The sequence below is a fragment of the Dicentrarchus labrax genome, unplaced genomic scaffold, assembly GCF_905237075.1.
Source record: "Dicentrarchus labrax unplaced genomic scaffold, dlabrax2021, whole genome shotgun sequence".
NCBI classification, from domain to species: domain Eukaryota; kingdom Metazoa; phylum Chordata; class Actinopteri; family Moronidae; genus Dicentrarchus; species Dicentrarchus labrax.
In genome coordinates this window covers 33885334-33911131 of record NW_026136704.1, presented here as the reverse complement: position 1 = coordinate 33911131, position 25798 = coordinate 33885334, and the positions used below count along the sequence as shown (strand labels likewise).

The following is a 25798-nucleotide window of genomic DNA, read 5'->3' as shown; positions in this document are numbered from 1 at the left end:
AATGAATTTGAACGGTTAAAGTGTAATTAAACTAAAAGTAGTTAGCCTTCAGCATTCCCTACAGTCACTAAACTCAGCCTGTAATGTTGTTTACTACCAAAATGGATACCAAAGCTGCCCTGAGCGAACAATGGCAACACCCAAAGGACCAGAGCGAGCAACATCGACCTTACAACCCGAGTGGTGTCAGATATTTCTGTAACGTGTTTTGAGTATTTAGAATTTTGAAATTCATTCAGACTTTATTTTTGGAAAAATTGACAGACTTAGTTAAACAATAATCTTTATTATGATTTAAAGGGTGAGTTGTGTAGTTGTCATGAACGGAGAAATGATCTCTAGAGACTAAAAGGCTGTAAAACATTATTTATTTCTGCTGTTGGAGGTTTTAATATGGAGACTCACTGCTGGAGCCAGCCTCTAGTGGCCGTTAGAGGAACTGCAGGTTCTGACTTCAGCTCCCGTTGTTCCAGGTCGACTGCACAGATTCCTGACCTCCGCCCCGAACAGAACCTTTGAGAGGAACTGAACCACCGGCTGAGTCTCAGTGTTGGACCTCACTGACGCTGGTTCAACAGCTGCACTGGAGCCAGTATTGTGGAGTCTGTTGGAGCAGCAGGTCGATGAACACGGTGTCACAATCACATACGAGTGGGCCGCTCAGTGTCTACAGACTTTTGGCCACATAGACTGACGGATTTAAGAGCACATGTATTTATTAAACGACTGCCGAACACACACTTCCAGCACGCCGGCGTCCGGCTCTCGGTCTAATGTTTCTTCTTCACCACGTGGGCGCAGTCGTATTTGCCTCTGACCACTTTGAGTTTGACCCCGGGCAGATCCTGAGTCCTCCCGCCCTCCACCAGCACCACGTTGTGCTCCTGCAGGTTGTGTCCCTCCCCGGGGATGAACACCACCGCCTCCTTCCCGTTGGACAGCCGCACTCGAGCGCACTTCCTGTTTGCGGAGTTGGGCTTCTTGGGCTTTCGGATCATGGTCTTCAGAACCACGGCCTTCAGCTGGGGGCGGCCGAACGTGGCGCCGACAGACACGGGAGGCGCTTTGGGCTTCCCCTGGCGGTGCATCTGGTTGAGCGTGGCCATCGTCCTGGAGAGGATGGGAGTCGTCCAGCCAGAGGCATGCTGGGACGCTGCGGGGAGGAAACAGGAATTAATACCTTAAAATATAAAACATGATCGATTATTGATCGATGCAGCAGATCGTCAGATAGCGTGCAGAGCTTCACTTGAGACCGGCCGCGGGCTCGATACCGCAGTGACTGACGGACTGACCACAGCAGCGGAGCACCAACAGCGAGCCAACGTCACACTCTCGGGGTCTGCTGTCTGCTGGAGCTGTTAGTCACTAGAAGCACATTCACGCTGTCTGTTGCTGTGTGCTATCTGTTTGAAGCTACACTAGGGTGTGTGTGTGTGTGTGTGTGTGTGTGTGTGTGTGTGTGTGTGAGATTCCCGTCGTACACATTCTGTACAGTGAAGCACCGACGCTCTAGAAGTCAGTGAACGTACCTTGAAACAGCGACGTCAGCAGCGGTCTGAGGCTCCACAGCGAACACATTCCTGAAACAGAACCGGATCATACAGTTGAGGGAAGGTTTCGGTACCAGCTGATCTGATGGTACCAGCGGTCCTCCTCAACCGCCCCCGAAATACACACAAACACCAAACAGTGGCAGAGGAAGCAGATGTTGTCGGGTTGCACGTGGTTCTGTGACAGAAGTTGTGACGTGATGTTTCCGGATTCGTGATCATTTAAAAAAGATTCCCAATGAAGTTCTGATGATGTGTCTGTTTCATTCAATCTGCCGTTCATTTCAACAGAACAACTGGACCTTGTGTGACTTTAATATTTGGATCAGCTGTGCAGCCTCTACCTCTCTCACACATCGACCCACACTGACGGCTGAGCAGGCTGAGCAGGTAAACGGGTCGTCCAGGTGGGAATGTTTGAGGTAAATATTGGACTGAAGATGTTCTGGGGGGTGAAACATGAAGCCGAAGCAGAAGGTGACCCTTGCTGATGGTTCTAAAGCCGGAAGTGTTCTCAGTTATCCGCCTGCTGATTTCTGATGAGCAACAAACTGTAAAAACACTGATTTTATGAACGGAGTCTGGTGCTGCTGCCGACGGTACATCAATAACAATCACCATTAATACTGCGAGCTAACAGCTAACAGGTAGGAAGTTCACTACGTGCTAATGCTAACTTACACTTGCACCACATAGCAGAAGGCTAACGGCTAACAGCTAACGGCTAACGTTAGCCGGAACTCAACAGAGGTTATCTGAAACTTACCGGCTCAGAGAACCCGGGACAACGCGTCAGATTACCGGAGGACCTCCGGAGAGAACCAACTGAAGTTATTGTTTTAAGATATTTACTTTAAGATATTTATTTTAAGATATTTTATCTCATTTTGAGGTAAAAACCAACCAAGGACGTCACATCGGGTCCACGCAGCGCGAACTCCGAAACACCGGAAGTAGCAGCATCAATATAAAAGTGCTTCCGGCTTCCTCTCCCACCAAAATAAGAGACGTGCATTTAATTCGATGTGATATTTATACATTTAACTGAATCATTATACAACATGCACAGCGCGGGTAGATGTGTTTGAATCATTGGATTTATGTTTTTAAAGGATTCATCAATGAAGAGAAATACATTAAAAATAATTAAATAATTCTTCTTTGAAGCATTTAAACATTTATTTGTGCCCTCAAATTAATAAACTATGATGTTTGATTTGAGAGCATGAATTAAGAAATAGTGTTATAGAGTGTGGATGATTTTTATTTTTATTTGCGCACACATTTGTTGTTTTTCTGACTCCTCCAGTCTCTAATAAGCTAACAGAACCTGCTGAAGGCTTTTATAAAGAACTATTTCTAATTCTAATTATCTAAATCTAAAATCTAATTTCTGTTTAAAAGGAACAGAAGCACAGTTTAAAAGAAAATATAATTTATTTTTATTTTTTTAAATGGCAGCAGATTAAACTCTAAGAGGGAAGTTAAAGTCAGAAACTTTGGGGAATATTTATGTGAACAGGGTCACTCAGAATTCTGAATAAATCATTTCTGTGCTCAGTTCTTACACTGGACTCTTGCTGGTGAACTAAAGCTGTAGGACCGGTGTGGAGAGCAGGAGGGCTGCGATGTTAACCAGACGTTCACCAAACCAACCAGTTAGTCTTCTTCCTTAAAGTGTTTTCTCTCTTAAATAGTGTCTGATGACAGTTCCAATAAATCAAATGAACAATAAGGCTGAATCATTCTGAATATCACGGTGTATTTATTTATATCCATCATACACACTTACATAATTACCTTTAAGATGTCCTTCAGTCAAGTTTTATTAACGTCCTGATCTGATCAGATAAACCTGTAAATGAATAAAACTGATAACATGACACAGTGTGATACAGCAGTTTAGTCTTTTCATTTTAGAAATATAAAGTTTGAGTACTTCAGTGTCGACAGTTGGACGAATGTTCTCTAAATGTTTGCGTTATGTTTAATTATGAGTTTGTTTAACAAACAACACAACGAACTCCGGTTCACACACATTAGTTTTAAACCGTTTACACCAAAAATAAATCGGTTTGAAATCTGAAAAGTTGGTTCCTAAAGTGGGCGTGTAGGGTTGGGGTCACTGTGCTGCGATTGTTTTGTATCTACAGCTCAGGTGAGGAGGATTTTAGGTGCAGGTTGCAGATCACAACTCCCTCGTTTCACCCTCTACCACCACTGTACACAGCCAGTGTTTGGTTGGTCCCTTCTGGGCTACTGTAGGAACATGGACGTTCAACATGGCGGACTGTGTGGGTTGCATACTGGACCATCAATCAGGCCCCTTAGGGTTAGAGTTAGGCTTTCAGTGAGCACAGAGACATTTTCCTCTTTCAGCAGAGAGAACAAACTCTGCACAGACATTCAAACGTCACACCACAGGAACAGGAACAAACACAGAGTTCTTTATTTCATTTAGTTTTCATCCAAACTCAAGTCCCAACGGCTCAAACTGCCTTCTGACTGTTCATACAGCCTCATCAGTGGACTCTGATATGTGGAAACCCTTCTGGAAGGTGAGTGACATTTAGAGAAGTTATCAGCCGGCTGCACAGATTACTGAAGCTGATCGATGCAATCACGGCTGATATGGATCCGTTTGAGTTCAGCTTCCAGTCGAAGGTCTCGTCCTTCACTGCACATCAGCAGATCTCTATCAGACAGCCGGTTACACATTAAACCGGACGGCTGCTGCAGGTGTGTGGACAGGTGAACCTTCGCTGAGCTGCAGTCAGTCGCCGTGAAGATGAAGATGAGGTTGGAACTCTTCCTGCTCATCGCTGCGGTGAGCTGCGCTGCCGGCAAGCCGCTGAGCAAGGCAGCGGGGAGGAACAAGCTGCTGCTCATCTCCTTCGACGGCTTCAGGTGGGACTACGACCAGGACGTGGACACGCCGAACCTGGACCAGCTGGTAACGGACGGGGTCAAGGCCAAATACGTCACCCCCCCAATGCTGACCATGACCTCCCCGTCCCACTTCACCACCATCACTGGTAACACAGAACTGCATCATCCATCATAATCATTATATAAATATGAACAACAATAATAATAACTCATTATCTATCACGTCTACTATTAATATTACTATTAGTGGCAGTAATGGAAGCAGTAGCAGGAATACAACTACTGATATTATGCATATGATTATGATTAGTTCATAAAAATGTTTAAACTTTCTGGGATTTAAGGCAGGGAAGAGGTTTCACTTGGTTTTTTATCTGCTAAAATGTGTAAAAATGTTGTTAATAACTATTAAATAGACTATAAATGATGTTAGCATGGTGTCATTATATAGACTGACAGGTGTGTATAATGAGTCAAGTGCAGTAAAGGTATTAAAGAACAATATCTGATATCATGCATTCATGTAAAAGCAGGATTTTAACTGTTGGAGCTGGTGGAGCTCGTCTAGAAACTGATGATTATTTTCATTATGGATCCATCTGCTGATCATTTTCTCCATTAATCCATTGATTGATCGCTTTGTACGAATTCTAAAAGCAGTGAGAAATGCTGTCCAAAGAGATGCTTGTTTAATGATCACACATATTTTTTTATTATTATTATTAAATCAGATTATTACAATCAGTCGAAGGAAAAACAGCAAATATTCACATTTGTGAAGCTGGAACCAGGAAATGGTTTCACATTTTGTACAAATCTGTCAGGTAAACGCAGTAAAAGCAGAATATTTCCCTCTGAGATCTAGTGGAATAGACGTAGAACGTAGAATGAAGAGACTCAAAGTACAGTCAGTCATCTGGATTTATGCTGACACTAACTACAGTAAGACGGAGTCGTTACGAAACTCTACGGAGGCAAATAACATCATTAAAGATTTAAATATCATAAATGAATCTGAATACCACTGAGGTATTTTACGTATGATCTGATTGGTGGAAATATATAAACAGGAAATAAAGTTTTTAAATTGATCAAACAGGGAAATTACAACCACATTAATCCAGATTGATTTCAAAAGGAAAATATTTCAGCTCCACAAATTCAATGTTATTTCACAACTGGATTCTCATCTGCTTATGAAGATTAAAATCTCTCAGTTGTTACTGACGTCCATAAACTGCAATCCTAAAACAGTCACATCATATTATGATGCATTTAGAAAATAATTCACTTTACAGAATATTCATTTATAGAATATGTTCACACTAATGGAGGTAGATAGTAATAATAATAATAAAGTGCACCTCACTCAGGAATTTAACAGACATCTATAAAATCATATACGTCTGTAATAACTGAAACAACAACTGATTTAACTTCACTTGTACTTAATAGTGCTGCAGTCGTGGTGTTTGTAGGTTCATCCCATGATGCATTGCAGTTCCTGTGTAAGGGTTGCACAATGAAGCAAACAGTAAGATATGATAAGACATCATTTATTGTCCTGAAGTCGATTTGTTGTGGAATCATGTTGCTGCAGTTATGACAATATAACTTTCAGCTGGAAACCAAAACAGTAAAAGCTGGTAAATTAACAACATATAGCACGTGAAAGGTATTCAGTGAGCATCTAACTGAGTACGGTAGAACGCTACTAGAATGGTGTGAAGATTGAAAGGTCGGTTCATATGAATAACGTGAAAATTAAAAAAGCGAAAACTCTCAATAGCTTCGACCACCAACGTGCAAAATGTCCATGTCAAATTTTAGTCTCCAAAGGTTGGAGACATTTGTGTGGACAATCGATCCATCAACAACCAACCGACTGACCAACCCTGAAACGGGGGATTTCAGGGTATTGGGGAACTTTACTTTCTGTTCACTTTGAGCTTTTCGCTGGGTGTCTTTGGGAATTTTTTAAATGAAAGCCTTCCTGTCTTGTTTCCTGTGTTTTAGGGAGATGGGTGGAGGATCACGAAGTCGTTCACAACATGATGTACAACGCCAAGACAAACCAGAAAGTTCCTCACAAGCAGACTCTGAGCAGATCAGAGTGGTGGGACAACGGAGTTCTGCCGTTATGGATCACAGCTCAGAACCAGGTGAGTCATCGATAACAAAGTAAACTGACTATTTACAGATTTATTTTAAATTGGGGATAAATTATAAGTTAAGTTAAAGTGTCTTCAAACAATACAATTACTTAAATTTTACAACTGATGTAAAACTCAAACATGTGTCTGTGTTCTTGTTGTTTCAGGGTCTAAAAACTGCTTCCTTCTACTACCCAGGAGGCGGGGCCAACTACAGCGGCCAGGCGGTCAACCGAGCGCTGGTGGAGACATTTGACCACGTGGATGACAACGAGACAGAGTGGCGTCAGAACATCGACATGGTGATGAGCTGGTTCTCCGAAGAAGACTTCCACCTGGTGACGCTGTACTACGGAGAGCCGGACAATGTGGGCCACGCCAAAGGGCCGGACACTCCAGACAGGAAGAAGATCATCCAGCAGATCGACCGCATCATCGGCTACCTGAGGGAGGCCATTAATCGCCATAAACTGACGGACAGCCTGAACGTCATCCTCACCTCTGACCACGGCATGACCACTGTTAAAAAGCGACCGCAGGTAGACGAGATCATCCTCAACAAATACCTTAATTTACTCAAGCTCGCCAGCTTTGAGATCCTCGACTACGGTGGCTTCGGCATCCTGACGCCGCGTCCGGGGAAGGAGCAAGAGGTTTTCGACGCTCTGTCCAACGCACCGAATCTGACAGTCTACAAGAAAAACGAGCTTCCTGAGAGCTTCCGTCTCGCCAAAAGTGAGCGGCTGCCTCCCATCGTGGTCGTCGCAGATCTGGGATTCAACCTGAACTCTGTGAGTTTCCTGAATTTGACCCTAAAAGCCTTCAATTATCTCTGAAATCAGACATCAACGCAGCCACAAAACAAAAGAGGAGGGCAGGATGCAAGAGATCTGTGATCGACTGGTAATGGTGGACTACTTAATTCTTCATCATTTTGTTTCCCACCAGAGATTCATCGTCTACGTCAACAAAGGCGATCACGGCTACCACAATGGAGAGATGGACATGAAGACCATCTTCAGGGCCTTCGGACCCGACTTCAAGAAGAACTTCCTGTCTGAGCCGTTCGACAGCATCCACGTTTACCCTCTGATGTGTAAACTGCTGCAGATCGAACCGGCGCCGCACAACGGATCACTGACTGTAACGGAGAACCTACTGCTGCACAGTGGTAAGCCTGACTTTGCTGAATGGGTGAATGTGACATGTAGTGTAAAAGCACTTTGAGTGGTTGGAAGATTAGAAAGGTGCTGTTTACAGTTTATTTAATAGGAATGTCGCAATCCGATTTAATTTATCGGCATCGGCTATATTGTGCACGAAACTAAAATATTATACTTCTGACAATAGATCCTCCTCTTATTGTTCCCTATTATCCATTATGTTCCAGATGTTATTGAGTTGTCCTCTAAACTTCTCACAGTTTCATTTCTATTCAAATGATCCAATATTTCACTAAATATCCAAGATTAGAACTTTTTCTTCTTTCCTCTCCCATCAATCTTACGACCCCTCACATTTATCTGGCGACCCTTCGAAGGGGCTGGACCCCTAGGTTGGGAACCACTGGACTGAACTAGCTAATTATAGATGAAGTAGTTCAAACTAGCTCCACCTTACAGTAAAATGTTGCTGTTATAGAGCTTATTCGTTGATTTTTTTGTAGGAACAGTTGTAATAAAAGCACTTCAGAGGAAACAGTAAAGTTTTGTTTTTCAGGTGGATCTCAGAGAGCTCGACTGTCTGTCGCTCTGCTGCTGTCAGTGCTTTCCTTCATGTTCACTGCGCTGTAACAGGTCCAAGATCAGACCTCCAGGTCCAGGATCAGACCTCCAGGTCCAGGATCAGACCTCCAGGTCCAGGATCAGACCTCCAGGTCCAGGATCAGCTTCCATCACCTCATCTGAAACATCTGCTTTAATGGGTTTTAATCTTGTGCACAGCTGTCTCAGACATCACGTTATTATATTAGGTGAACTATTCTGTGTAATATTTATACACAACACTAACTTATGATTTCTACTTTATTTTTCTACAAGTGATTTACTGTTTGATGCAGTTGATGAACGTCAGTTGTTTAGTGTTGGCTTTGTGCAGATTCCTGTAATAAATGAAGATTTATTAACTTTTTATTTCTGTCTGTGTGTTAAATGTTCAGATTGATACCTCCTATCTGTATGGTGTAATACTATAACAAATAAAAACAACTATTAAGAGAATAGCAGCACCTACCTGGAGCTCACATTACAACAGCACATCAGATCAGCTCTCCTGATGACTCTGTCATCATATTCGTTCCCAAATAGGCCTTTTACTAACTAATTACTAACACTGAGAACAGACGAGGTAAATAAAGTGAGTACAGGTGACTGACTGTGTAAAACATTTAATATCTTTAATACCCCCCCCGGAGATTGCAAAGGAGCTTTAACGTGTTGCTTTTAATGCATTAATTAGAATGTGTTCTCAACAACCGAACATCAGATTTTGTTGATCATTAAAGGGTCAAATACGATCGTCGTCACCAGACTGATTTTATTTAAACTTGAAGAGGAAACTACGACGACAGTGGCTGTGACATCATTCGTTCAGCCACTGCAGGCAACGAGGTGAGGCACAACAGTGATCGCACACACTCACAGGTATACAGCCACACACTCACACAGACACATATACAACTTAAATCAGCATGATGATTAAATAAAAACTCCTTCCTGCGTTGGACCTGTCGGGGGGGAACGGCCTCGTCTGCTTCATGAAAGCAGAAACAGACATTTAAAACGATAAAATTAAACTTTTTCAGATCATCAGGAAAATCGGGCGTCCACTAAGTCCGTGTTTGGGTTCGATGCTCCAGCAGCCAATCACAGCGCAGCAGCGGAGCGCCCGAGTAAAAACCAACCAAAGAAACCTCAGGAAGCTGTTTCCAAAAGTGGCGGCCATATTTGCTCCCAGTGGTGGAGTCTCCGTGTTTCACCATAAAACGATGAGAAAATAAAACGTTCACCTTCGTCCGAGGAAACGCAGCATGAGTAGTACGGCGCGGCGAGGTGAAGCCTGATTGGTCCTCCCACGACCTTTCGACTGTGTTCAGAGAAGACCGAGGGCTAGCAGCGTTTCCCTCCTCGTGCTCCAACAGTGGCCCCCCCCGGTAGGTAGATCATAGCGATGTCTCAGCGTCCACAACTCTCCGACCGTCCTCGTTCTCCACGTTTATCTGGATGCTCGACAGCTTCTCCTGGCTGGAAGACACAACGCCAGCAACGAGGCATCTTATTGGTTTATTAATCAATCAAATGTTGCATAAATAGAATCACTTCTGTTTATAACCAACCACCTCAACACCCTAGCAACAATGGTGTAAAACTTTATCATCATCATCATGTGACTCAGATCTAAAGTAGGAATCTGTGCAAACTTTTACTTTCTAATCCAACTTTAATGCAACTAAAATCTTTTCACACTGTCCAACAGGGTTAAATCAGATGGGTGGAGCTTGACCTCGTCCAGGCCATTTCTTAGGCACTTTTTTGTACAATTCATTAGAAATCGAAGTCAACTTGTTCCAGTGAGAATAACAACTCGTGGGAAACTGCAATGATTGGTCAGGGATTGGTTGGTGTCCAGTAGGTTTACCTGTTGCTGCGTTTCAGAGCTTTGCTGCTTTCAGAGTTCATGGATTTCCAAATGCCGCTTTTGGCCATTTCATCTGAGATGTTGACCTCTGATGGGTCCATGCTGCACGACACACAGAAATACACGTTACTCTCTGCTGCAGTGTCTGTACACAGGGATCGTACTGTTCATCACTCACCGTCCTTTCAGGGTTTTGATCGGGAAGTCGATGACGTTCCCTCCGTTGTACGGCAGATCGTCCTCGGCCTCCTCCAGCATCCGCCTAGCTTCCTGAAAAAGAATCCACATCGGCGGTGTCAGTGAGGAGCCTGAGGCAGAGTCACATTGTTTGGTAGATTTAAATGTCTAACGGCTCACCTCCTTCTCCTTCTTCTTCTTGTCGTCGTCCCTCTTCTTCTTGCTCTCCGGTATCAGGTCGTCCAGCCAGCTCAGCTCTCTCTTGGTGAAGCAGAAATCCAGAAGCTTCCGGATGAACACCAGAGCCAGCACCTGCACAGGACGGCAAGAAGTGGCGAGTTATTGCCTTTAAGCACTGGTTCCCAAATAAAAGTAAACTGAAAACACATTGTAAACATATTTAATGGATATTTCATATTATATTTAACAATAACAATAATAGTAGAGAACAACAGATAAACTGTACAATGAACCCAAACAGTGAACACAATTAATACGTTTTAAAAGAAAAAGGTCCAGTTTGTAGGATTTTACAGGATCTAGCGGTGTAGTCACTCGCTTCACCCTCCCTTTCCGAGCGTGAGGGAGAAACTATGGTGGCAGCGAAAAAAACACAAACGGCCCGATCTAGAGTCAGTGTTTGGTTTGTCCGTTCTGGTTCCTACTGTAGAAACATGGCTGACTACACAGAAGGGGGTTGGGAACCACTGCTTTAAGTAAAATAAAATGTTCTCTCGCTGTAGGTCTCACCATCATGGGGAAGACAACAGCGGCGGCCGAGGCCTTGATGGTCCAGAGGACGATGAGGCAGGACAGCTGCACCACAGTGAAGATGTGGACCTTCCACAGGGGGACGTAGCGCAGGTAGATCAGGTCCGGCTGGTGTTTGGCCGGCATGCCGAACAGTTTGATGCGGTCAAATAGCTGAGGGTTGGACAGACGGACAGACGTCAGTGACAGTGAACCACAGACTGGCACAGCTGCAGCAAGACAGACAGACAGTGAGACAGACCTGAATGCCTCTGAGCGAGGACACTCCCATGTAGAGGAAGACTCCGTACAGGACAGGCATCGGGATGAACTGAAGGACAGCAGGAGAAATTTAAGTTAGAAACATCTCCACTCTCGTCTACAGAGAGCTGATGTAGAAACAATCCAATCAATGAAAGCTGCAGCAGGTAACTTAAAAAAGGTCGTATTGACTGAAACTATATCAGTAGATCTTGACAGAAGTACATGAGACGGATAATCAGTAAAAATCTGCCTCCTCCTAGTGCTCCTAAAGGTATCTGCAAGAATCCACCATAAAGAATACCTGAAAATACCTAAAACATGACGTCCTCTCCTGTTGAACAGATACTGAAGGACAGGGGACAGATGAGATAAAACACTTTTCATAGGGACTTTAAAAGTTAATAGGAGAAGTCAGTTGAAGTGTAATTGTAGAAAGCAGCCCCCTCAGACAAGCATGAACACTCGGGGTGTTATCTGTCTCCGCGAGGACTCTGTTCACCTTGAGGGCGGAGGTCATGAAGACGGAGCAGCCCATCAGGATGAAGATCATGAACCCAGTGACTCTCTGCTCCCTGATTCCCAGGAACTTCGGCTGCTCCCCCGGCGCCGCGCACTCTGACTCCAGCTTCAGACTGTTGACGTGGGAGATGGAGAGCACAGTCGCCGCTACGAACCACGGCAGGCCCATGATGGAGCACACACCCAGCATCACCGCCACCACCAGCAGATCCAGGTGGTAGCCACAACCTTTCTGCAACCACAACACACACAGAGGGGAAGTTTATCACCGAGCTACCCGTCTGTGGTCACCTGCTACCGTCCTGTCAGTTGTCCCCACCTTGAGTTTGTTCTCCTTCCTGTTGACGATGACGGCGGTGATCTGCTGGTCCATGAAGATGAGGATGGTGCAGAGCAGAGCAGGGACAGCGGCGGCCAGCAGCGTCCACCAGGGGTTCGGACCCAGGGGGGAGATCAGCCACCCTCGAGTGTTCGACGTGGGCTGAACGGATGAACACAAACAGACTTTATAACTTCTGACAGTGAAGCTCGTGTACACAGCAGATGGAATGTTTCAGTGCTTTCTGTAATACTGACAATATAAAATATCTAAACAGCATTTATTTATAATTTTATTCAAACTCAAAGTAAATGACTCAGGTATTTATGATGCAGCTTTAGGCAGCAATGTTTGTAGGTCACTCTAATCTCTAAGCTTGAGGTCGTTGCTCTTCATTTTTTAACCCTGCAGTAACAGAAGAAACTGACCTACATCTGTACGCAGTGTTATGTAATGTGGACAGTATATAGATCATATATACTGTATACCAGCGTACCGATTATAAAGAGAACACAGTGGAGTCAGGTGTTACCTCGAAGCGGTCGGGTACGTTGAGTTTGGGCGAAGGAACTCCCACCAGATAATCCACTAACACCATGATCATGATGGTCAGAAAGACGGCAAAGTCACTGATGGTCGATCGAACCTGCAGACACAGAGCGGTCTGATCAATATTCTCCCTCAGCTCATGTCGTCTTTATCCGATAAAATGTGATCACTTGATTGAGTTTTAATATTTAAGCTATATAAATATTAACATCTTAATGATAGCTAATAGCTAGCCAGTGTACATGAATCTATCAGATGTAGCTAGCTAACAATTAATGCAGATGAGTTAGTCAGCGGGTGTTTAGCTCTGCAGCAAAACACTAACTAGCTAGCCACCTAACTAAGTAGCTTATAATTGACGTAGAATGCTTTGCTAACATTAGCTAACTTAAAAATGTGACTATACACATGTGTCTTATTTATCATTTAACCATCTTCAATGGTTGTCTTTTCAACAGAAATTAGCATAGCACATAGCATATCTAATTACAGGAAAGGAGGAAGCTGACTCAGGACCGAGGCTTGCTCAACTGTGATTGGAGCACAGAGCAAAAGGGGCGGGACTTAGGAAGGGTCAACTATTAGAAAAACTCAACCAATCATCTGAACTGGATGAGAACTTGATATTAGAGACATTCAGGGTGAAATACAGAAACAAGCAAGCAAATCTATAATGCAGTGACCTGCTGAAGCCATGTAACCCAATTCAAAAAGCAATCTGTGTGAGACTGATACAGACCTTGGTGGGGAAGTATCTCTTGGTCTTGAACTGTTTGAGGAAAGATGAGAGGAAGAAGGTGGTGAAGAAGAGGATGACGGACCAGAAGAGGACGTCGGGGACGTAGGGGCCGCCGTGGCTGCAGGCCGAGCCAATGAACTCCCCGTGTAAATCCACACAGTCCTGGAACCAGAGAGAGAGTGTTGAGCTGCAGTTCCACTAGTGTCCACTAGATACTGCTGTAATCTGACTGTACTGAAGTGAATGGACACATCAGTTCAGCTCTCAGCAGATTCAATGAGCTTCTGCTACAGTCAGTGAGGGGAGTCAGTGTGGAATTTTTTTGACTGCAGCTAAACTAAACAACTAAACAATATCTAAGGCAGGGAACACCAGAAACGTCTTTTAAACAGTGTTTTCAGATCAGTTTTCACTGAAGCTTTTATATGAACACACTGTCAGACCTTTGCAGTCAGCTGGTCCCACTCAATGTTTTCTGACGTCACGTTTTTGGTGCTCCACATCTGTAGGACTTCAGCTGAGGCGTTGGCAGGCGGAGAACACTGACACCTGTAACAGAGCAGCAACACAAGAGGCCCGTACACATTACGAAAAGTTCATTTACCTACAACTTTTATCAAAGTCTTTCATTTTCTTTTCACTTTTCATGCCAAATCACCATTTCAATAATGACAACCTTATAATTACATTATAAAGACAAGTGTAGCCAGAATCTTCACTCAGCTTGTCTAAATGTGTGTTAATCTGCATCTACTCTCCTCCGTATTCTTTGTTCGATGATTGGACAGAATAGTCTTGTATGTAGTCATGAAATAAGTTACTCCCTTACGTGTAGAAGGTGAGGTTGTCCAGCTGGTTGTCCATGTTGATGGGGTAGAGCTCCCCGAGGTGGACCAGCTTCTCCAGGGCCTCATAGATGAAGATGATGCAGATGAGGGCGGCGAAGGCCTCCTCTGTGAAACGGGTGATGTAGCAAACTAAAGAGCTGGCATCTGTGGCGACCAGCAGCAGGCAGAGGAAGGCAGTCCAGAGTCCGATACTGGTCCGCAGGGACAGGTAGCACAGACCATAGTCACTAAGACAGACAGGAAGGGACAATGAGACGAGAAGGGCACAATCAGTATTTTGGAGGACCATACCACTGGTTTTAAAACCGTATGTTCAGGGTTGGAGGAGAATGAGATGTTACAGGAATATAGGAACCATTCATTATCTTCTCTAAACGAGAAAACTCCCTGTTGATGTGTTCAAGGACTGGAGCTCAGTCTTTTTCTGTTCTTTTGATACTTTACCTTCAAAACTATTAACATGTTTTTCCACTAAAGCCTCATTTAACAGAAAAGCCTCAAGGTCTCACATGTTAAATGTTGACTGCATACTAGAGGTGTTGAAATTAATCAAATAATCGATGCATCGCGATGCAGACATGGACGATGCTGCATCGATGCAGTGGCCGACCATAATAGATTATAACGCAATGATGTCGCTCGTTAATTTTCTGGCCACGGCATAAACATTCAAATAAAAAATAACATTCTCAGTAGCCTAACCCGTTTCATCTAGACCAGACTGTGTGTGTGTGTGTGTGTGTGTGTGTGTGCGCTGTCTGCTGTGTTCAGACTGTTAAATAAAAAAGATTGTTTATATCTTACTACTTGTATTTTTGTATGAAAACAACCATATGAAGTAATATAGAAAACATTGTGATGCATCGAGGAATCGAAGACATGATAATCGTAATCGAATCGAAAGATCAGTGACAATTCACACCTCTACTGCATACAAACAGTCATACAGCAACTTGTTTGAATAAAATACAGTCTGAAACAGGTAAAATTAGTCATCAGTCAATCAGTCAACAAGATTATAAATCTGACCAGTAAGACTCTCCAAAGCACGGTTCGCTGCCTATTATCTAACCTCCTCTAACCTCTAACCTGTTGGAGTAAATAAACTGTCAAGGGAAAAATGTATTTTGATCTTTTGAGCTCTGTAGAACAGTTCATCAGTGTTATCAGTGTTTTCTCAGTCAACACTGACTCAGGAGAAACTGTTGGACTGAGGACATCACCCGCAAAGAGGGTCTCTATAAAAGAGCAGCAGCCTCTCTGTCCTCCTCATCCTGTCCCTCATCATGTCTCTGTGTCTCCCTGTCCTCCTGCTGTTGAGCCTGGCCTGGTTTGGCACAACTCAGCCGGTCGACAACCGGGCCGAGCTGAAGAAGATGCAGGCCGCTCTGGAGGAGATGCAGGTCGAGAGGCGAGGTAAGTCTCCACTCGTAGCTTTGTTGTCTTTATTTACAACCAGAAATATTTGTCTCGGAATCAACAGGATGCTTTCTTTCTTTCTTTCTTTCTTTCTTTCTTTCTTTCTTTCTTTCTTTCTTTAAAAGATCTACAAAACAGACCGAAGAGGCTCATGCTGATATTTCTTTGCTGTAAAGATTAAAAAAGATTTCCTTTAGGCAGAGTGATAAAGTCTCAGAGGATGCGGGAATGAGTTTGCGTCAGATGTATAGGTAGGACGGAAGTGTATCAAGGTTCCTGAATCCAGGCACTTTTAAGGACCTCTTTCTGGCTTTGTAAATCCAAGTATAGCATCCTAGCTTATCAATTCCTTTTACCAATACAGGCATGTTTTTCTTTGTGCACTGTAAAACAATTACGTCAAACTTGTGTGTCTACACTGCTCCAAACATGCAAAAAGGAGGAATCATGGTAGAGAGGAAGAAATGGTCCAAAGGGTGACCTCATTTCACCAAGGAACCCAGCAGAACTCTACACTGTTCAGACTCAGAGATAATAAAACAGTTGCACTCATGTTAAAAAACTAGAAAATTGATCAGAAATCAAATAGGGAATGAACAAAGAATTAGACCGATAAGCAGAATCAATGATAGCATTGGTATCAATAAAATCTAATCAATTCCCAAAGCACCTTGCAAAGATATGTTTGAGGCAGGAGACAGTGCCTTGATGGCCTGAAATATGAAGTGCATTTAGACAGGAAGTGATGTCACAACTTTGGCTGTCTAATGAGTAGAAATCAGTCAGCGATGTTTATCAGACAGAAGCAAAACATGTTGCCCTGGTTACTGAATTTGACACAGAATCCAAAAGCAGATTGATAAAGGGGATTCAAGAGATTTGAACATCAGTTATCCGTATTGGCGGTCTGTAGCCTCTGCACGCCGTCAGTGATGCACGCAACACAATTTAAAGCTCGACAGTTGGGTGTTTTCTTGCTGAGATTGCACTTTTTTATGAAATAATTAGATATTTTCTTACACAGTTGTTCATTGTTTGTTCTGATGATTGAAATTTTTTTAAAAATTGATTAACTATTTCTTGAAATAAATTAGCTCTGCATCCGTTGGGATCTACTGAAACTCTCTAGCTGAATTCTTGTGAACGTGGAGTCTTGAACCCGACTTCTTCTTACACCCTTTTAACACCCACAGGTTCACTGACTGCTGGACAAAGTTCAGTATGTTCCAGTTTATTTATAATGTGACTGTTATTTTATTGTTTGCAGCAATGAGTAAACGTCTGGATGCAGCTGAGAGGGAACTGAACAGAGTCAAAGGTAAGGTAATCTCAAACTGGTGAAAAACTCAATCATTATAAGCAGTATATAAGCATTGAATAAATGGTTTATAACGCACTATAATGTAGTTGTAAGCAGATACGATGCCTTAGATATAAAAAAAACTTTGTGGACTTTTCCAAAGCATTTCACATATCGACCACATCTTGCTTTTACATATTTATTACAATTTATTACAACGTTATCTGTTCTATCTGCAGCAGTCAGTGAAGTACTGTACTAGTCGTTCAGGGTTTTTACCGATAAACGCTGTTTCACAAGGTTCAAATTTAGGTCCAGTTATTGGAGAACCCACATTTGTTAAACGTTCTTCAAATGTACATCAATATGCTGATGATATAATATTGTGTAATATGTGGACAACCTACTGCACTTTTCAATAATAAACTTGTACTGAATGTACAGACAACTAAGTTTATGCTGTTATCAACAACATCCCTGGCTCTAGACAACAAAAACTTTTGTATTTTCACTGCACAATGATCCAACATTAAAGGAGTTACAGCATAAAAATATAAATAGTTCAGTATTTTCACATTCAAATGGTACATAGAAAATCTTGTCATGAAACAAAAAATGTATTGTTTTTCTTATATCTTTTTTTAGTTGTTATATATTTTTAGTAATTTTAAATTGTTATTTGACATCACTGTAAATGAGGGTCAGCCTTCAAAGATGTCTGTTGTTTATTGAGGTATCTGACAAGTGGAAGAATTAAACAGAGATTATAAATGAGAATACAGCAATAATAAAAGTTAGAATTGTCTAATAAACACTTTAAAAAGTTTACAGTTGTCCATATACTGCTTATAAATGATAAATAGGGGGACTTAAAGTCAAGTGTTAGCATCTCAAAGCACATTTTAGAATTTTTCCAAAGACAAATCCAAATTTCCTGGATTCGGTGAAAACAATGATGCTGATGAAACATTTATACCTGAAAAGCTCAGATAGTTTAATAAATGACTGAAGTGAAGTTTTTCCAAACTGCCATAAAATGCTTTAAGAGATGACTAAAGATGTTAATCTGTACAGAAATACCTAAAGTTGCGTTCGCCGCCTCTCTGGGAGGAAACGGCCTTGTGAAGACGACAAACGGCAATAACGACCTCATTTACACGGACGTCATGACCAATGTGGGTGGAGCTTACAATGCTGAGACAGGTGAGATACTGTATTCAAGTTCTAGACTAGTCATGTCAAGAAAGTTAGCCAAAGAAGTGTCTCCATCCACTACTGTTATGTGTATGTTGGCTGATGGGCATAAACAGTTGGTGAAGCTACTCTTCATTTTCCCTCCAGGTGTGTTCACGGCACCGATTCGTGGAGTCTACTACATCCGTTTCACCGCCAACAGCCCCACCAACTTCCCCATGAGCGCCGTACTTTACAAGAACGACCTTGAGATCCAGCTGATTGTCCATGAGCAGCCGTCCGGCGAGGGCAGCGACACGGCGTCCAACGGCGCCACCTTGCTGCTGGAGCAGGGCGACAGGCTGAAGATGGTGCTGTGGCATAACACTCAGATCTGGGACAACAGCAACCACCACAGCACCTTCAGCGGCTTCCTGCTGTTCCCCATGTAAGCGCGAGAGAAAATACCTGCTTCTGATTGGCTGCCTGGCAACTGTCACAAAAATCACATAAACAGACCAACTGCTGATAATGCTGACACCACCGAATACTACAACTACCACCAACAAATACTACCAACATGACTGCTACGACTACTTCCACCACCAACACCCTTACTATTGGTACTACTACCATTACTACCAACCACCTTATTTGTGCAGCACTTTGAGAACTGAAGTGCTGCACAGAAAAGACCATCCAAAGGAAAGATAAAAGTACATTTATAAGATGTAAAGATCCACACTGAGTCCTAAAGATGGACGTCTGTCTTTGTTTCTTTGTGCTTCAGGGTGGATGAACCTCCCAAAGAGTTCGACATTGAAGCCGAGATGAAAACACTTCAGGCTTCACTGACGCAGTTTCAGACAGAAAATCTGGGTAAAACTTGATTTGTAATAATACTACAACTACAACACCACCAAATACTATTAGCACTACCAAATAACACCACCACCAACAAATACTACTTCTACTACCAATGCGACAAACAACTTTTACAACCATTTATTTATTTATATATTGATATATGATGAATAAATACGGGTTGATATATTGATATATGATGAATATATAGGGGTTGATATATTGATATATGTTGAATATATATGGGTTGATATATTGATCTATGATGAATATATATGGGATTGATGAGTTTGTGTCTCTGTGTGTTTCTAGGTGTCAGAGAGAGACTCGAGGCCACAGAGAGGGAGCTGAAGGCGATGAATGGTTAGTCACTCCTTCAGATATTTTCGACAGAATATCATCGTTTTCTGTTTAAAATGTTTATTAAACAACAACCGCAGCATTAACGGTGACAGTTTCCTCCACCAGCTGCCACAATAAAGACACAGCTGGGACACTGAGGCACAAAACAAACGCTCTCTCTCTTTTCTGGCACCATTAACTGGGGTTTAACTGTGGCTGATGAGCGCCCTCTTGTGGATATTACCACTTCTTACAATAATGACAAATACAAGTCTTTTACTCTTTTTCATGTGTAGTTTAATAGACCCAATGAACCCCGTCCTAATTCAATCAAATCCTGGAAAGACATTAAGGGACCCAACGCACAGACAAAAATTTCTCTCCTCTGATGTGGAAATGATCGGATCTCTGTACAAAGTCTGCGCTGATTTTCCTGCTGGAAATAGGAATCATGTGTACCTAGTTCTAGTTAAAAGTGATTACGGCAGGAACATTTTCATTTAATTAACATCTGAAAGTGTAATTTCCTGCAATATAGAGCCATCAATTATGTCTAATAAAACAGCTTTCACTATAAAGCTCAGTTTATTGTATTATTATATAAAAATGTTAGGTTTTAATTGTGTTCTCTTAATTAATTATTCACACTGTCTATCATCTGTGTACATTTTGGTCCATTGCTATTCCTGAGTAAAGCTTCATCTGTTCTAGCATTATATAATGGGGAATCGCTAAGGTCAATTTTAAGTTAATTAGAGTTATAAATCAGTTATTAATGGGCTCCTTGGAAGTATGAATCTAAGAACACTTCTATAAATGAGTAAGTATGTAAGTATTTGTTCTGACCTTGTTTTCATTGGTTTTCACCTTCAGACGTACCAAAGGTGGCGTTTGCAGTTTCTCTCGGAGGCGACGGCCTTCAGAAGACGACGTCAGGAAGCAAAACGCTCATCTACAAAGACGTCCTGACCAACATCGGACAGGCGTACAACTCAGAGACAGGTCAGTGACAAACTGGCACGCACTCTCCAACATACGACTGCAACCAGGGGTGGAAGTATTCAGGTCTTTAAACCACACTGTGAAAGTGCTCCAATACAAAGCTTGTTTATATAATACGTGAATAATAAGGCTAGAACTACCTTGTGTCCCTTCCAGTCTACACACTGTTTTCTACCCCTTCCTCCTCCAGGTGTGTTCACAGCACCGATTCGTGGAGTCTACTACATCCGTTTCACCGCCAACAGCCCCACCAACTTCCCCATGAGCGCCGTTCTTTACAAGAACGACCTTCAGATCCAGCTGATCGCCCACGAGCAGCCGTCCGGCGAGGGCAGCGACACGGCGTCCAACGGTGCCGCCCTGCAGCTGGAGCAGGGCGACAGGCTCTCCCTGCAGCTGTGGCACAACACTCAGATCTGGGACAACAGCAACCACCACAGCACCTTCAGTGGCTTCCTGCTGTTCCCCATGTGAGCACCAACATGACGCGTTTTCACCACCAGTCAACAAAAGACTGAAAGAATGCTTTTTTTATGACTACTCCTTTAAATAAAATGACATTCTACGTGTTTTCTGCATCATTTTAGTCCCAGAGATTCAGCCGGGCAGATTTGGTCTCTTTGGAAGGTTTGGAAGTGTTCCGATCCTTTTACTTAAAAGAACCAGTGTGCAGGATTTAGTGGCATCTAGTGGTGATAGATGCCACTGCAATGACTAAAACTACTAAAACATTGCTTATTGAGGAGACCCCCACAAAGCTCACATTGTAACTCTAACCCTGAAAACTAGAGTTAAAAAGCACCAAGATCTAAACAGTGGATGGTAAAAAAAATCTCCAGATGAAGCAAAAATACTTTTTTTGTTTCACTGCTTTCTGTCTGAATTTTTTTTTTACCCTCGACCTTGTTGAGTTTAGTGTTTGACAAGACTTTTAAAATGTTCAGCAAATAAGATCAAGGCTACAGTTCATTAGTTTTTCCATTCTTATTCTTCCTATAAGTTCCTTAATAAATGGATTAAAAATGTTACATTACAATTTCCAAAATCCCAAATATTCTGTTTACTATCAGAGAATACAAAGAGAATCTGCTCATCTTTGCTCTTTCTGACTTAAAATGACTCGCAGATTCATTTCCAGTGAATTAATTGTTTGACTCCCAATTAAACAATTATAACATCATCGTTAACTATATTTTTATGTGGTATATTATAATCACTGCAGGTGCCAACGATGTCTCAGACGTATTTTCCAGGAAATATTTGAGTTTTAAAGGATAGAAGATAGAGGAGTATGATATAACCTGATGAGAGACAGAGCAGGTTAAAAAATAAGGGTTTTATATAAGTGTTACAAAACAATTTATTCATCATAAAAACCTTTTTTAATCCTCAGACAAAAAAATAAAACAATAGAAAACTCATCCACCACTCTGAGAGCTTGTAAAAACAAATGGACAACAATCCCTCTAAAGCCAATTACACAGCTGATCCAAAAACCCAGAAAACACGATAATGTCAGACCACTCTGGCTCCGTGACGAATAACAAAGCCTCATTGGTCGGTTTGAGCTCTTACTTAACTACATTTTTTAATGTCTCTTTTTCTGGGTCATTAATGACGTCACAGAGGCTCTGAGCCGCCTGCAGGGGGAGCCACACTTCATGACCAACACTGACTGAATGACTGCGGTTTCACACATCATCAGGAGAAGTATTCAGGTCATTTAATAAAAGTAATAAAAGTTCCAACACAACAATCTAAAAACACTCCAGCAAAATGACTACGTGTTGAAAAGAAAATAGTTCCTGCGTTAAACTGCTCACAACAAGGTCTGTGGATTGTCTGTGGAACTCGGGTCATGATTTCTGGAAAAAGACGATGCTGTTGAGTTTTTCAAATTTATATTTTTGGTGCTTTAAGCTGAGTGGTTCCATTATACTGGAGAGGAAGACATCTCTACGGCCAATAACTCAGCAACTCACACCAAAACTATCTGATTTTACTCCCTTTAAGTAAAAGTACACAAGTATTATCAGCTTTATGTACCGTAAAACTTCTAATAACAGCCCGGGAGCCTTTATTGGGGACAGGCCTTTAATTCCTTTAGCACAGATGGAAATTCGACGACTAACAGCTTGAATTTCAGGTCATACTCTACAGCAAGCAACAGACTTCACATGATAATATTCACAACTCTGATGAATTTAATGAAACTCTTTGATTGTTCTGATGGGTGGACCCTGACGGACTAAAGGAATATAAATAAGACATTACGGACTTTATGATCTCGTCTCTCTTGTTCACCGTGTTACCGGTGAGTCTGAATGAATGAACGTCACACCTTAATGTTCATAGTTTCAGTAAAATGAAGGATTTGAACTGTGGAGCATCTGACTGATCCAACGATGTGCAGCATCCATACTGAAAGAATGTTAAACATTTATATGGATTTTATGTGGAGGAGATCTAAACGGCTTAAAACTCAGTTTCAGAATCCAGACCAGGCCTCTATTGGAGTTCCTGCTTCCATTTGGGACTCTTATTGAAAACATTACGGTACTTTAAGTATCAGCAGTAAAACAATCAGAAAGCTTCATCTTAACGGCAGCCAGAGAGCGCTGCATGGTCCCCCCACAAGGGAATTATGGGTAATGATAGCTGCCATGTGCAGATTTATCAAACAACAGGAGGCAGAGTCTGACTCACCTGCAGAACTTGAAGAGGATCTTCTCAAAGACCAGAACTGGCCCGGTGCTGCCCAGGATGGTGAGAGGCTGACCAGCAAACAGAGAGTAGGCCACGCCCGTCAGAGACGCTCCAAACAGAGACTCTATGGCGCTCTACCAAGAGAGAGAGAGAGAGAGAGAGAGAGAGAGAGAGAGAGAGAGAGAGAGAGAGATATGAACACAGAAGAACCCAGTGAACAGCATGTCCAGACCATCTGGAGCATCTGATGCTGTCGGAGGACAGTTTGACTACAGGGACTAAAGGACTGAGGAGGATTTTGTTCGGGTTTGGCTCCTGGTACCCCGGGGCTAAGTGTAGCTAACTAATAATTATTTGCTCTGTGTCACTAAAAGTTGAAGATTGATTGAATGTCGTGATATTATTGGTTGAAATCAGTAAGTTCATGCTGACGTAAGCACGCGTCACATTTTGTTTTAAAGGAAGACACAATGATTGGATTCTGATATAAAAATACAAACAATAAGAGTTTTTGTATTTTTTGTTGTTGTCACACATTGTTAAATATGGGAACAATATATATAAATATATAATTCTGGACGTGTCGGTTCAGCTCTTCCCACTGAAACGCTGTGGAGTCCATCAGCGTTACATCCCGTCAGTCTGGTTCTTACTATGTTTCCTTTGGTGGCTTCTCCCAGCAGACCTCCGAACGTGATGACGGGCGACATGCAGGCGCAGTAGAGGAAGAGGACGGACGCCAAACACTGCAGGCTGAGGGCGTCTCTGATGTCACTCCACAGGAAGGGAGCTTTCCTCCGAATGTCGTTCACCAAACCGCCAAAGATCCTGACGGAGAGAACGGATTACTGACATGCAGTAGGGCCTAATGATCCTGATGATAAAAAATCCTCACACTGGAGACTTTCAACCACAGGATGAGTTTTTATTGATTATCAACTTAAAAGATAAACCCTTTAATGTAATCTCAGTCCTGTAAAGTGAAACTGGGCTCAGACTGACCTCCCTGTCCTCTGCAGCTCTGGTCCTGACTGATGCTCTGCCTCCTTGGCGAAGTCAGCACTGTGGGCGGAGCCATTAGGGACGGACGGCATCTTCCTCTTCTCCTGCAGAGAGACAGAGGACGAGGACACAGAGCTGAACCACTGATAGTATATAACAGTGAAATTACTTAAACCTGCATTCTCTCTCACAGCCAGCAGGGGGCAGCTCCACTCTGATAGTATTGAGTCTTATGGGGAAGTTATGAGTTCAGTAAACAGTTTCCTGATGAGTTTCTGATCTCAGTCTCTAGTTTCAGTCTTCTTCCATACAGCATGATGTTCATTTAGTAACTGATGGTCCCATTGAGAGTAAAACAGACCATAAAGCAGGGGATGCTTTGACTATTTATCTCCTCAAATCTGTTCACAAACATATGTTTCAGGAGTGGTGGTCTCACCTGAGACGGGACGCTCTTCGGGGGTTCGATGCGGATGCTCGGGTCCCATTCACCTGGAGGAAGCACAGTGACCTGATCCAGGAACTCATCGATCCCCGACAGCAGGTCGTTCCTGTCCTTCGCCTTGTAGGCGACATCGTGGAAAATCTTCCGCAGAGAGATGAAGTCAGTCAGAAGACTAATGTGGGTTAAACATAAACAAGCTGTATCTCACCTGTAAACCTGCACAGACACACTGCTGTGTATGTAAACGATTTTACTTTTAACCACTTCTGAACAGTTTCTGTTAACCACATTCATTCAATCACATTCTCCTCCACCAGGGGGCGCAACATCTCTGCAGAACAAATGGTGAAGATTTCCTTCCTGACCCCATGAAACAGTGAATAAAATCAAAGAACTCATCATATTAAACCTTTTCCCAGCCGTTTTTTTTAACGGCCTTGAAAGTGTCGTGGTGTAACTGATTCGTCTCACCTCGTCCGTCATCAGAGTGGCCATGGAGCGTCCGATCTCATGGTACTGTGGACCTTTTCCAAAGGGGCCGAGCAGCAGGAAGAGAAACCTGCACAGACAAAAGACAGTCATCAACAAATCCTTTCAAACTACAAGTTACTGTGGATTAAAGAGAGTCACCAAAATGAGCAAATAATAGTTTAAAAAAACTTTTCCTGTTAATGGTCACATAATATAATTTCTCTTAAAACACTGTTGTTTATAGCCACATGGGGGCAGTAGTAGGTGACAGAGTAAAAGTACTAATACCACACTGTGAAAATATGTCACACAAGTAAAAGTCCTGCATTCAAATCCTTAGTATAGTATATATCCTAAATATAATATAAAGCAGAAAAAACCTGAAAACTGTACAGAAGTGTGATAAAACCCTGAACACTAGAGCTCATGTAAACATACACAGCTGCTACATTGTGTGTGTGTGTGTGTGTCACCTGGTGGGCACCGGGACCTCTGTGAGGCCGGTCAGCAGCAAGGCGGGGGACAGTCGGACGAAGGCGATGATGGGCCGCTCCAGGAAGTCGACTTCACCCACCAGGACGTTGGAGGCCTCTGCACCAGGAGGGATCTTCTTCATGAAGTTCATATCCACCTGCACACACACACACACACACACACACACACACACACACAATCAAC

At 42.6% G+C, this 25798-nt stretch overlaps 3 protein-coding genes across 6 annotated transcripts in view; 1 reads left to right on the top strand and 2 right to left on the bottom strand.

Moving 5' to 3' along the window:
• Positions 1 to 266: 266 nt before the first annotated feature.
• On the bottom strand, positions 267 to 2505 carry mrps12 (mitochondrial ribosomal protein S12). 2 transcript variants are annotated; one of them, XM_051399414.1, is made up of 3 exons: positions 2320 to 2505; positions 1533 to 2104; positions 267 to 1153 (listed from the first exon to the last, which is right to left on the bottom strand). In XM_051399414.1, exons 2-3 carry the CDS (start codon positions 1579 to 1581, stop codon positions 771 to 773), a joined length of 432 nt encoding a protein of 143 aa, XP_051255374.1. In that variant the 5' UTR covers positions 1582 to 2104; positions 2320 to 2505; the 3' UTR covers positions 267 to 770. The 2 variants fall into 2 exon arrangements, with proteins under 2 accessions (XP_051255374.1, XP_051255373.1); XM_051399413.1 differs by having other exon boundaries at positions 1533 to 1583.
• Positions 2506 to 4114: 1609 nt separating this feature from the next.
• Positions 4115 to 8725, top strand: zgc:153896 (uncharacterized protein LOC569930 homolog). Of its 2 annotated transcripts, XM_051399362.1 has the most exons (6): positions 4115 to 4588; positions 6459 to 6604; positions 6763 to 7386; positions 7544 to 7766; positions 8315 to 8391; positions 8432 to 8725. In XM_051399362.1, the coding sequence occupies exons 1-5, from the start codon at positions 4342 to 4344 to the stop codon at positions 8386 to 8388; spliced, it is 1314 nt and encodes a 437-aa protein (XP_051255322.1). In that variant the 5' UTR covers positions 4115 to 4341; the 3' UTR covers positions 8389 to 8391; positions 8432 to 8725. The 2 variants fall into 2 exon arrangements, with proteins under 2 accessions (XP_051255322.1, XP_051255321.1); XM_051399361.1 differs by having other exon boundaries at positions 8315 to 8725.
• Positions 8726 to 9110: 385 nt separating this feature from the next.
• The window catches only part of LOC127362931 (sodium bicarbonate cotransporter 3), a 33134-nt gene continuing 16446 nt past the window's right edge, over positions 9111 to 25798 (bottom strand). Inside the window, exons 8-25 of one of the 2 annotated variants that reach the window (XM_051399290.1) lie at positions 25594 to 25751; positions 25121 to 25208; positions 24644 to 24790; positions 24205 to 24308; positions 23856 to 24030; positions 23203 to 23336; positions 14378 to 14623; positions 13992 to 14097; positions 13549 to 13710; positions 12793 to 12906; positions 12261 to 12422; positions 11922 to 12173; positions 11421 to 11489; positions 11159 to 11332; positions 10589 to 10720; positions 10410 to 10501; positions 10232 to 10333; positions 9111 to 9867 (exon numbers count right to left, since the gene is read on the bottom strand). In XM_051399290.1, the coding sequence (XP_051255250.1) occupies positions 9756 to 9867; positions 10232 to 10333; positions 10410 to 10501; positions 10589 to 10720; positions 11159 to 11332; positions 11421 to 11489; positions 11922 to 12173; positions 12261 to 12422; positions 12793 to 12906; positions 13549 to 13710; positions 13992 to 14097; positions 14378 to 14623; positions 23203 to 23336; positions 23856 to 24030; positions 24205 to 24308; positions 24644 to 24790; positions 25121 to 25208; positions 25594 to 25751 (2529 nt within the window). In that variant the 3' untranslated portion in view covers positions 9111 to 9755. The remainder of the gene's footprint in view (positions 9868 to 10231; positions 10334 to 10409; positions 10502 to 10588; positions 10721 to 11158; positions 11333 to 11420; positions 11490 to 11921; positions 12174 to 12260; positions 12423 to 12792; positions 12907 to 13548; positions 13711 to 13991; positions 14098 to 14377; positions 14624 to 23202; positions 23337 to 23855; positions 24031 to 24204; positions 24309 to 24643; positions 24791 to 25120; positions 25209 to 25593; positions 25752 to 25798) is intronic. The other variant, XM_051399291.1, reaches the window with a different exon arrangement.